The sequence below is a fragment of the Antechinus flavipes genome, chromosome 4 (assembly GCF_016432865.1).
Source record: "Antechinus flavipes isolate AdamAnt ecotype Samford, QLD, Australia chromosome 4, AdamAnt_v2, whole genome shotgun sequence".
In the NCBI taxonomy this organism is placed as follows: domain Eukaryota; kingdom Metazoa; phylum Chordata; class Mammalia; order Dasyuromorphia; family Dasyuridae; genus Antechinus; species Antechinus flavipes.
Window position 1 is genome coordinate 15,896,355 of NC_067401.1, and position 12,180 is coordinate 15,908,534.

A 12,180-nucleotide genomic window follows, 5' to 3' on the forward strand; every position below is an offset into this window, starting at 1 on the left:
CGGTTCTTGGACCGCGCTGGAGACGGAGACGGGGCGGAGGAGTCGGGTTCTAATCCCGCCTTTTCCACGCCCCTCCGGTGTCCTCCTGGGCCAATCTCTCTGCGCTTGTTTCCTCATCAGTTAAATGAGGGGACGACCATCGATGGCCTCGAAGAGCCCTCCCGGTGTAGGCCCCATTTACCCTTCCCCTTCCTTCCCTCCCCGCTTCCCTCCTTCCTCTCTCCCCCTCCCCCCTCCCGCCTGCGCAGTCCTCCCTCGGCGGCTCCGGGGCCCCCTTTGCCGGGAGGCCTGAGCGCGCCCTCCGCAGCCTTTCCTCCCCAGCCTCTTACTGCGCAGCCGGTGACTCCGAGGCAATCAGGCTGGCTCGGATCCGAGTTCAAATCCTCCCTCGGGCCCTGACTAGCTCAGACCCGCGCAGCCTCGGGTTCCCTTAGTGTCCGCACAGCCCGGAGGCGTTGGGAGGCTCCCAGCCGGGTGGACACGGGGCCGAACCAGTAACTGCTTAAAGTTCTCCGGGGAGGCTCAGAACGGGAGCACGTGGACTTAGCAATTAACCCCACCTGCGCCCCCTGTTCCTTCAAGTCCCCGGATTTCCGTGGTTTCCCTTGTTCTCCTAAGCCGCGCCACGTGCCTTTCCACCGGAGTCGGGCCCGGAGTGTGACCCCTGCCCACGGCCCCTCACCGGGAAGCTCTCCGTCCTGCCGGGTGGCAGAGGCCCGCCTCAGGCTCCCCCTCGGTGCCAAAGAGGGCCCGGTTCATCCTTTTCAGCTTTCATGAATCGATTCTTGAGTTTGTAACAATCAGCATCAGTTGGCGCCTACTCTGTGCCAGGCCCGGGGCCAAAGGATTTCTGCAAATATTTCCTTTGACTCCCGCCCTCACCCTGTGACCCCTCCATCAATCAACATTTATTAAGCATCTACTGTGTGCCAGGCACTGGGCTAGTGACACAACCCTGTGATCCCTCCATCAATCAGCATTTATTAAGCACCTACTGTGTGGGAGATCCTGCGTTAAACCTGGAGACAAGCAGTTTACAATCTAATTGGGGGATTTAACACCGCAGGGAGGTTTGTTAGACTGAAGCCACATGTGCTTGAGACCTTCAAAAGGCCCATTTAGATTCCTCCATTTTCCTAATTCCAGGAGCCACCCGCAGGCTCTCACCTTCACCTATAACCGTGGCCTCCGTGGTCCCGCCGGACCTGCTCCTAACCTCCCCCTTTCCCCTCTGCCTGATTCTTCCTGCACCCCCTTTTTGTCCTGGACAAGCCCTCCGCCTTTCTAGGCTTCTCAATCCACGCTCCCAGTCTGCCCTCTCTTAAAATGTAACTGAGAAATAATAACAAAATAAATAAAAATACAGTAAGTCGGCCCTAAAATTACATTTGAAGACCAAGGCAACATGCGATCCCCAGGGATCCTTTAGCCCAGGGCACACGGTTGCACATTAGAACCCCCCTGCTGTCTTCCTTTGCTCCCCCCTCCAGCAGCCCAAGTGGCCCTGCTTGCCAAGGCCAGCCCCTTTTGCTTTCTCCTCTCCGGGAGTTACCCCCTCCCCAATCATTCCCCTCATCTTCCACCTCTCACTGCCCACAGGCCTCCACCTACAGCCACAACTGTGTCCCCCCCCTCCCTTCCTAAGCCTCCTCCGGGCCCTCGGTGACCCTATGCTCTAATGTAGCTGGAGGCAATGCCAGGGGAAACCCGACCCAGTTCTCCCCCATCTGGGAGAAATGATGGGACTCTTTAGAGGAGGGTCTGCAGCACCCAAACAGAAAACCCCGGCTGCCTAAATCCTAAGTGAGCAGCTTAGCACAGAGCCCGGTATACAGCAGGTGCTTACTGTTTGCTGAATATTGAATGAATGTAAACATCTGGGTTCTCAGCAGTTCCAGTTTGGAGCTTAGGGATCTTAGAGATCATTCGTACAAAATCTTCATCTGACACGTGAAGAACAAGTCCACACAAGGGACCGGGCCAAGATCACAAAGGGAGCTGCTACTCTAATCTCTCTCCTCTGGTTCCAGACCAGGAAACAAACTTGGGAGAGCAATTGCCCTGGTCCTAAACTGCCAACATTCCTTCTACCTGCACAGCAAACCTCACCCTGCCATGTCCTACCCCCCTCCCCACCAATAACAGGTCAGGCTCAAATGCCCCCTCCTCCAAGAAGTTTTCCTTGATGCTCTTAGCCAAAAGCACTCCCTCTTTCCTCTGACTCCCTTAAGGACTCTGGCTATTGCCAGCTAAATGGGGCAGTGGGTAGCGCTCTAGGTCTAAAGTCTGTGTGACCTGGGCAAGACAATTAACCTGTTTCCTCATCTGTACAATGGGGATAATTATAGCACCTACCACCCAGAGTTGTGGTAAGGACCAAATGAGATAATATTTGTAGAAAGTGCCTGGCACACAGTAGGTGCTATATCAATGTCATGGCCCCTCTCTGCTTTGTACTTGCTGCCTTATAGAGGGACAGTTTGACTTGTGATTTTGCATCCCCAACACTTAGTAACGTGCCCAGCCCATTGATGGATTGATTGCTCTGAAGCCGCCAGCCCCGGACCCCAGAAGTCCTTCTCTGCGCCCGTCCCTAGCTGGGCTGCCGTTCTCTGGTCCCGTCCCGGTTCCTAGACGTCTCTCCTCCAGAGCTCTGTGCCCGCTCCCCCCTTCCCAAATGAGAGGACGGCTCCCCAGACCAACAATGGTAAACGAAAGTTTATTGTAATCTGTATCGATGCCCAGCGAGGGGGACAGGCTGCTGGCACGGGAGGAGCTGGGGCTTCCCATCCCTGGGGATCTGGGGGCCTGGCCCTCGGGGCAGAGCGACCACGCTGGGAAGGGGGGCCAAGGCTCTCTAGACTTCCCCCTCGGATGGGAGAATGGCTGGGAGCCGGGGTGCCCGTCATGGGCCAGCAGCGTAAGGAACGGAGGCATCTTGGAACCTCCGAGTCCTAATGAGGGATCCCAGGTACCCCTTTCCCTCCCCATCCCAGCTCCTGAGCTCCCCCACTGTGAACCTCCTGGAATGTTAGAGTCAAGGACATAACTGGGAGTGGGCCACGGGAACGAAGCGGGCCTGGGGCCAAGGCTGCCTTTCCGGGGGGGCCCGGTGACCCAGGCCAGGGAACCAGGGCATGGATGGGGGCTTTCAGCCCCTCCCAGACCTCCTGCCCCTAAATAGAGACTCTGCTCAGGCCCGCAGTATGACAGAAATGGGGTGGGGGCGGTGGGAGGGTTTGCAGCCAAGGGCTGAGCTTTGGGGCAAAAGTGAGGGCAGGGACAGCGAAGGGGCCTGGTGGGTGACCCAGGCCACCGGCGGGTCCCCAAAGCACAGAGTTCATGGGCGGCCAGCGGGATGGGGAGTCCCAGCAGGAGGCGGAGGGGGGTGGATGGCTTCGGGGCTGGGGCTGGGCCTGGGCCTGCGGGAAGCGGGTCAGCCTCACGTCTGCAGCTCCAAGAGATAGTTCTTTTCCTGGTCTGCAGTGGTCAGCGGGCCGGAGCGGTGGGCGCGCTCAAGGTCCTGGAGCACCTGGAACAGCTGCGTGGGGCCGTCCTCAGCTGCTGGGGAAAGACAGGCCCAGAGCTAAGGGCCCCTGACCCCGGGGAGCTCGGGATCTCCCACAGGCCAGAACTGGAAGGTCAGGGGAGGCCGGCGGATCCCCCCTCTCATTTTAGATAGAAGGTGACTGAGAAATGTCTCACGTGGGACTGGAACTCAGGCCCCCTGATCCTAGAATCAGGATTCCTCTTCAAACTACCTCCCTTAACCCTGTCTGCGCCAGCTCGTCATGAAATGGGAGGCGATGGATATGGGATGGGCTGTGGGGGCCTACCTTCACTTTGGATGTTGGGGATATTCCCAGCAGCCTCCAGGGCACGCAGCTCCAGGTACTTTTCACTGAAGAGGGAGAGGAAAAAGTACACATTTTAGGCCAAGGTTGTCCCCTCGCTCCTGCGAGACCCTTTGGATGGCTGCCCACTATGTACCTATGGTAGCATTAATAGTAGCATTAATATAATAATAAGAATAATATTTTCCTGGTCTGCAGTGGTCAGTGGGCCGGAATAATAAGAATAAAATATAATCTTATAATAAGAATAAATAATAAGTACTCATAATAATAACAGTAGTAATAGTATTAGCAGTAGCAATAGTAAGTAGTAGTAATATTAATAGTAGAATTAGTAATAGTAGTAGTAATATTAATAGCAGTAATAGTATTAACAGTAGCAGAAGGAGTAATAATAAAAAATAGTATTAATAGCAGTAGTAGTAATAAAAGTAAAAATAAGTTCTAGTAATAGTAACAGTAGTAATAGTATTCGTAGCAATAAGTAGTAATAAGAGTAAAAATAAGTTCTAGTAATAGTAACAGTAGTAATAGTATTCGTAGCAATAGTAGTAGTAATAAGAGTAAAAATAAGTTCTAGTAATAGTAACAGTAGTAATAGTATTAGCAGTAGCAGTAGTAATAGTAATAGTAGAATTAGTAATAATAAAAATAGTAATAGTAGTAGTAGTAATATTAACAGCAGTAATAATAGTAAAAATAGTAGAAATAGTAGTAGTAGTAGTCTAGAAATAATTTTAGACTAGTAATATAACAGCTAACATTTATTTAACATTTTAAGTCCACAAAAAAAAAAAAATCCTCACAATCCCGTGAGATAAGTAATATGATTTTTCTCATTTTACAGGTAAGGTAACTGAGGCTCTTTGTCCCGGGTCTCACAGCTAGTAAGGGTCGGCGGTCGGATTGGAACTCCGGCCTCGTTGGTCCCAGGCCCAGCCCTCTGCACCTTATACCATGTTGTATGCTCACCTTCGTGTGAAACCCTTTCTACCTGGGTTAGGTCTTGCCTTCCCCAAGCATCCAATGCTTTCCCCAGTGAATCCCGGTTCCAGCTTAGACTTGGGAGAGAGCCTGGGTGGGGGAACCTCTTGCTGTGCTCTCAGGACAGAACCTTTTGAAACCTGGCTTTCCTCTGAGACACAGAGAGGAATGAGACCCCGGCCCCTCCTTCCTGGGGAAGGAGGAAGCCCTGGGAGAACTAGAACCTGCCATTTCTGATCTAGAAGGATGCCTCTCCTTCTCGAGCCATTTCTCTTCAGAGGGGCTTCATGGGAAAACTTGTAACCATTGTCCTTCCGCAGACATAAGGACGCACAGAGAAGCGGGGGACCTTTGGAGCCATCGAGTCCAAGCTTCTCGGGGACTTGCCCTGTGTTATTCCCCCAAGGTCCCCTAGGATCCAGCACCCCACAAAATCCTCTCTGGGCTTTCACTCCCAGGAATCACTTCCCAAATGTTGGTTAAATTGGTTTGGAAAAGGAGCGAGAGGCCCAGGAAGAACTGGGAGTCGGGACTTGGGGGACCCTCGGCCTCCCAGGCTTTGGGAGGGGGGAGGTGATCGGCAGGTGCCCTGCTCTGGGGGCTCCTCCCGGGAGTTCACAGACGCCCTTCTCACCGCATCGTGTCTTGGACGCCCAACAAATGCCTATAGACGAGCTGCGCTTCCAGGTCCGGGTCCAGGGGGTCATTCCATTCTTGCAGGGTCACCCGGTTCCGCGTTTTGTCACAGCCCAGACCTAGGAGAAGGGAAAGACTGGGTATCCCCTGTAGGAGGGAACGGGGAAACGGAGGGGACAAGTTTAACACTCCTGGCGGGCTCCAAGGCCTCCAGAGAGCACGGTCGCCCCACCTGGGGCCCAGGAGATTAAAATGTGTTTATTTGGGGGAACCGTGTTCAGCTATTTCAGCCACATCTGACTCTCTGCCCCCATCTGGGGTCTCTTGGCAGAGACACTGCAGGGATTGGCCGTTTCCTTCTCAGCTCGCTTCACAAATTAGGAAACTGAGGCAAACAGCATGAAGCACTTGCCCAGGATCACAGGGCTAGCGTCTGAGGTTGGATTTGAACTCGGTCCTCTGTGACTCTAGATCTGGCGCTCTCTAGTGGCCCATTTTGAAAACTTTCACCATAACTGGGTTTTTGTTTTTGTTTTTTTGTCTTGCAGTCTGTTTACTTGATGCATTAGAATTATTATTCCGAGAAGGGATATTGAGACTTAACCAGACCCACAAAGAGGGTAAGAACTCCAGATATAAAGGTAGGCAGGCGCGAAGTAGGTCATAGGGAGAAAAAAATTGCTGGCAGCCTCATGGGGGTACCGTAGATGGATCCGGGAATGACCCTAAGCAAATCACGCAGTCTCCCCTGCCTCATTCTGCCCATCTGTAAAATGGACAGCATAATAACCTAACTCACAGAGGTGGAGTAAGAATCAAATGAGACGATAATTGTAAAGTGCTTAGCCCCCCATGTCTGGCACATAGTAGGTGCTTAGTTGATGTCTGTACCCCTCCTTTGCCTTCCTCCGTATGGTACACGCCCCTGCCCATGGGAGCCTGGAGCCAGCTAACTCCCAGTGAGGATCAGAGGGGAGCTATAAAGGGCCAACAGCAACCGTCATTAAGTTGGGAATAAAAATTGCCAACAGCAGAGCTCCCTCATCTGTAAAATGATTTTGTTTTGGCTGAGGCAGTCAGGGTTAAGTGACTTGCCCAGGGTCACACAGCTAGGAAGTGTTAAGTGTCTGTGGGCAGATTTGAATAGGTCACCCCTAACGTGGCTCTCTCCCCAATCCGTCCCCGGGAGGTCCCGGTCGCCGTCCTCCTAACCCTGACCCCTCGCCAGTGGGAAGCACAGAAGGCGCCTGCACATCCCGGGTGGGGTCCCGGGGGCGGGCGGACAGTGCTCCCGCAGGAACCCAGCCCTCCGGCTTCTACAAAGGAGGGCTCTGAGCCAAGGGTGGGAACTGGCTCCCACCGCCCCGGGCCCAGCTAAGCTCCTCCCCTTCCACCGAGGTCCATCCAAGTACCGCCTCCTCCATGGAGCCTGCCCTGCTCTCCCGTGCCCCGGGAGCACCCTTCCCCCCTCAGAGCCCGCCCAGCCTGGGGACCCCCCATCGCAGCTTTTCCTCTGCGTCCCCTGGGCCCCCTGGACTCTCCGCCCCGGCTCTGCGTGGCCTGGGGCTCTCCTACTTGTCTTCTCCTTCTGATGGCAGCAGCTCCACTTCTCTCCTCGGAAGATGCCCGGGTGGTAGGAGCCCAGCATGCCCTGGTTATTGAGGCAGACTTTGCGCAGGGCGGACAGCCACTGGTTCAGCTCATTCATGCACTGCAACAGAGATGGGGTCAGGAGCTCGGGACGGTGCCCGGCGGCCCCAGGAGCCCCCATACCCTGGGAGGGGCCGCCCCCAGGGAGGCCACGGAGGCCCCTCATACCCCAGTCAGAAAGTGCCGGGGCAGCGCCAAGCCCGGCCGCCCACCGCCCTGGCCCCGTGTAGACCACGGATGGAGGGAAGCTCCTTGGAGTAGGAGAGCTTGCACTCTGGGCGTCCCCTGGCATACAGCAGGCACTTAATAAATGTGGGGGAGGTAGTGAGCCTCCCGAGGGCAGAGCCTGTGCCTTAGCCATGCCTGTGTCTGTCTCCTGCCACGCTGGGTTTGTGGCTGATGGGCCCGTGGGGGACACACACAGTGCAGGCTCTTGGGTAACACACCTGCCCACGAGGGAACAATACGGAGGGAGAGACAGAGAAAGGAGCTCAGCGGCACCAGCTCTGAATGTAGGAGCCCAGAAGCTTCCTGGGAGGGAGAGAGGGAGGGACACAAGAAGGTTAGGAGATGGGATTGAAAAAGGGGGAGGAAGAGGGGAGAAGGAAGAGAGACGGAGGGGAGAAAGAAGGAGAGGATGGAGGGAGAGAGAAAGAAAGAGAGAGGGAGAAGAACAGAAAGGAAGAGAGTGGAAGAAGAAGGAGAGAGGAAAAGAAAAAGGGAGAGGAAAAGGAAAGGGAGGAGAGAAACAGAGAGAGGGAGAGGAAAAAAGGAGAGGAAAAAGGGAGAAAGAAATAAAGGAGTGAGTGAGTGCGTGTGTGTGTGTGTAAGTGTGTGTGTAAGTGTGTGTGTGTATGAGTGTGTGTGAGTGAGTGTGTGTGAGTGAGTGTGTGTGTAAGTATGTGAGTGTGAGTGTGTATGAGTGTGTGTGAGTGAGTGAGTGTGTGTGTGTAAATGTGTGTTTGTGTATGTGTGTTTGTGTGTGTGAGTGTGTGTGTTTATGTGTGTGAGTGTATGTGTGTAAGTGTGTGTGTATGTGTATGAGTGTGTGTGAGTGAGTGTGTGTGAGTGAGTGTGTGTGTAAGTATGTGAGTGTGAGTGTGTATGAGTGTGTGTGAGTGAGTGAGTGTGAGTGTGTGTAAATGTGTGTTTGTGTATGTGTGTTTGTGTGTGTGAGTGTGTGTGTTTATGTGTGTGAGTGTATGTGTGTAAGTGTGTGTGTATGTGTGTGAGTGTGTGTGTATGAGTGTGACTGTGTATGTGTAAATGTGTGTGAGTTTATGTGTATGTGTGTTTGTGTGTGTGTGTGTGTGAGTGTGTGTGAGTTTATGTGTGTAAGTGTAAGTGTGTGTGTGAGTGTGTATGAGTGTGTGTGTGTGAGTGTGACTATGTGTGTGAGAGTGTGTGTAAGTGTGAGTGTGGGGGGGGGGGTCGGGGAGGGAGCGAGTCCCGCTTCTCACTTCACCGTTCTGAACCCCCAAAGGTCCCGGAGGGCAGCCAGCAGAGGGCTCCGGCCGGCCAGGCTCACCTTGCACTGCAGATAGGCCGTCTCCGACTGGCCGGCGTCCCCAGCATAGATGATCTGCATGACGTGGGAGCTGCCGAAGCTCTTTTCTTCCACCTTCTCGGCCGCCTGGATGTTGGCCAGGGTGATGAAGGACATTTTCTGGAGCGGGAAGGCCCGGGGGGAGAGGAGAACAAGGGTCTCAGCTCGCAGCAGAGCCCACTGCCCGAGGCTGGAGGCCCCACAGCCAGAATGGTAGCCGGGGACCCAGGGCTTATGTACGAGCCAATCCCCCTCCCCCCATCCTCAAGTCCCAGAGAAATCCTATGCAGAGGAAGCCGAGGGAGACATTAGAATGAAAGTCTGGGATCGTCCCTCCTCTGACATTTGTGTCACCCAGACAAATGTCATGTCACCTGCCTTAGTTTCCCCAATTGCAAATGAGACGGTTGGACTATGTAGCTTCTGAGCCTCTTCCGGCTCTAGAGCTCTGACCTTCCCCGGTCTCGGTTTCCTGATCTGTTGGTGGCCACGAGGTCCCTTCCAGCTCCAGACCCGTGAGCCTAAGAAGTACCTGGTGGCTCGGCTTAGGTCAGAGCCGAAGGCAGGGCACAAGCCAAGGTGGGCACGTGCCCGCTCTGTGCCAGATCTGCTCATCTGGGCTCTCCGCCTCTCCCAGACCGCTCCCCTCCCAGCCAGTCATTAGGAAGTGTTGTTTGGGGAAGTGAGCCCTTGTGAAGGAAGCTTCTCCCAAACACGGGCAGGACCCTGGCGACGCCACAGGTCTGGCGGTTCCCGCCCGGGAAAGCTCTGAGTCCACACGGAAGGCCCCGAGGGGAGGCCGGGAAGGTGATTTGGGCAACTCTCCCAACCCCCCACAGCGGCCCCCGCTTACCTTGGAACTGGGTGTCTTGGCAAAGCTGAGGGCCTCGCTGGTGAGAGAGAAGTGGAGCTTCTTGAAGGAGGGCAGGAGGGGGCCCTTGCCCTTGGCCTTGTGGATAAAGAGGGGCCCCTCCTTCACAGGCAGCGCCTGCAGGTTAAGTGCTCTCTGGAGGTCCAGCTCTGGGAGGAAGCAAGGGGGCAGAGGGCCAGATGAGCATCCCCTCCCCCTCCGGGTCATCGGAGAAATGACCGGGTCCCCGGGCAGCTGGTGAGAAGGCCATTGGGGGGCTGAGCCCTCCTCCAGAGCCCAGACCCTGGCTCTTCTCTCAGGACCAGAACCTCTGTCCCCTTTCTCCCACTGCCACCTGGGGTTCTCACAGGTCTATTCCCCGAGCAGCAGAGACCACCTCCCAGCCCCTTCTGCTGGAGGATTTGAGTGATCAGGGAGCTTCCTGATCCCCATGTGGACAGGGGACTGTCAAAGATGTTTGGAGACGGGAGTAGCCTCCGTGGGTCACAAGCGGGCGCGTTCTTGCTGCTCTGTACGTGGTAGAGCTGGGAATGGGAAGGGAGAGAAATCCTCCTCCCCTCCGTGTGGGGTCCAGGTCCCAGCAAAAATTCTGCCTCGAAAGAAGTTTTTTCCCTGACGGAGGGTAGATCTTCCTGGCTCGGCGACCACCCTCTCAAAGACGACCCTTCACCAACGCTCCCCCCTTCTAGCTAGGGAGCTGAGCAGGCCCCGGCCCATTCCCATGGAACCCGCGTGGGATGGCCCCTTGCTCCCCCGGGCTGGAGATGTCCAAGCGGGAAGGGCTCTTACCCTCCTTCTCCTCAATGTCAATGAGCTTGGTGATGAATTCCTTCAGCTGGGCCACGCCTTGCTGGACCATGGGCTGGAGCGGTTCCATCCAGGCCTCCTTGGCTCGGGAGGCCACCGTGTCCATGTTGCCCACGTTCTGAACGGCCTGGCACGGGGCAGGATCGAGCCCACAGTGGTCCCTCCTCACCCCCGGCCCACACCCCCACTATCCTGCCCAGCCCCATTGCTTCCATCCTTACACGTGGCCGCCACTCTCTCAGCCCAATCAATCTACCAACCGACAGACGGTAAGAGCACCACCCTGGGAGTAAGGACACCTGGGTCCTCCATTCACTTGCTGTGGGTCAGGGAACAAGCCCCTCCCCTTCTCTAGGCTGAGGAGGATTGGAACGGAGGCTAACCCCATGGCTCTGGAGCTGGTAACCATCCTCGTGAGTCCAACCCTCTCTTTTTACAAATAAGAAACTGAGGCTCAAGCAGTTAGTATCAGAGTTGGGATTTGAATTCATGTTCTCAGAATCGAGTCATTAGGCTACATCCCACTTGGCTTTTGGGCCCCACCTCCTCCAGGGAGCCTTTGCTAGCCCCCTCAGTGATGTCCCCATCCCCTCTTAGCACCGTGCCCTCGCTGGGGGTCTCGTCTCCCACCTTACTCCCTGAAGACAGATGATGTGCCTTTCCCTGTCCCTGCCAGAGAAGATGGGAGCCCATGAGAGCACCACTGACCCTATTAGAGTGGACTACACTTAATTGCTTTTGAAGCCAGATCACTATTGGAGTTTGGAGATCCCTTGGAGCGTGTGTGTGTGTGTGTGTGTGTGTGTGTATGTGTGTGTGTGTGTGTGTGTGTGTGTGTGTGTGTGTGTGTGTGATTGGATTTTTGATTTCATTAGTGAAAGAACTTCTGGTAATGAAACTCTCCCACAGTGAAGACCAGCATCTGTCCTGGCCCACTGCCAGCCTCCTCTGCTGGCTGTTCCTTGGCACACTGGCCAGACCCTCAGCAGGACTCCCAGACTCCAAGTGCCTCCTTCCATCCCCCAACCTCGGACTCAGCTCCTCCCTGTCCTGGTCCCGAGAGCGTCCATGCACCATCACAGCCACTAAACTGCAAGACCACGCCCAGCCCGGCCTACCCCGGTACCTTGGCCAAGAGCAGCAAGGTGCGGCTGGTGCGGGCGTCAGCATGCTTCTCACGCAGATGGAAGAGTTTGGGCGCCATGATGGCCGGTGAGAAGAAGCGTAAGCACAGGAAGCTGGTGACGGCAATGAACTTCAGGTTCTGTGGGTTGGGTTCGGGTCCCCTCTTATTCTGGGTTAGCAGCACCCGAGAACCCCGCCCTGCCCCTGCCCACATCCATCTGTCCCGGTGCGGCCATGGAGCTGTGGCCCATGGATTTGCATCTGGGGAGGAGTATCTTGGCTCAACCCAGGCGGGGGGAAGGCAGGCAACTTGGCATCTAGTGGAGCGGGAAGTCCTAGAGAATCAGAACATCTGGAGTCCAGGCTGCACTCTACCACTAACACCCTGTGCCACCTCTGAAAAGTCTGGAAATCAATTTTTCCATCTGTACAATGGGGATCACTATACCTGCTCTTGCCTACCTGTGAGAATGAGTGCACTAATAGACACGAAGGCTCTTTGGGAAGTACAAAATGCCACACCTATGAAAGTGGGGAGGGGTGCTCCAAGGGCCGGAATATGCCAGACCCCCAGAGGCTTTCTGTCCGGCTCCCCTGCACTCTTATGAGGCCCCAAAAGGGACTCACAAACCTCTGTCCCCTGCTGGCTTTTCACAGACCTCCCTTGGCTCCCATTGTCTTTGAGGAGGGTCAGGGTCCCAACTTGG

The 12,180-nt window shown here is 55.2% G+C and overlaps 1 protein-coding gene across 2 annotated transcripts in view; it reads right to left on the reverse strand.

The window, feature by feature from the left end:
• Positions 1–2,703: 2,703 nt before the first annotated feature.
• Positions 2,704–12,180, reverse strand: part of LOC127558643 (ras GTPase-activating protein 4-like) — a 45,111-nt gene continuing 35,634 nt past the window's right edge. Inside the window, exons 14-21 of one of the 2 annotated variants that reach the window (XM_051991873.1) lie at positions 11,475–11,612; positions 10,331–10,475; positions 9,524–9,690; positions 8,653–8,790; positions 7,050–7,185; positions 5,473–5,593; positions 3,837–3,901; positions 2,704–3,564 (exon numbers count right to left, since the gene is read on the reverse strand). In XM_051991873.1, coding sequence (XP_051847833.1) covers positions 3,443–3,564; positions 3,837–3,901; positions 5,473–5,593; positions 7,050–7,185; positions 8,653–8,790; positions 9,524–9,690; positions 10,331–10,475; positions 11,475–11,612 — 1,032 coding nt within the window. In that variant the 3' untranslated portion in view covers positions 2,704–3,442. The remainder of the gene's footprint in view (positions 3,565–3,836; positions 3,902–5,472; positions 5,594–7,049; positions 7,186–8,652; positions 8,791–9,523; positions 9,691–10,330; positions 10,476–11,474; positions 11,613–12,180) is intronic. The other variant, XM_051991874.1, reaches the window with a different exon arrangement.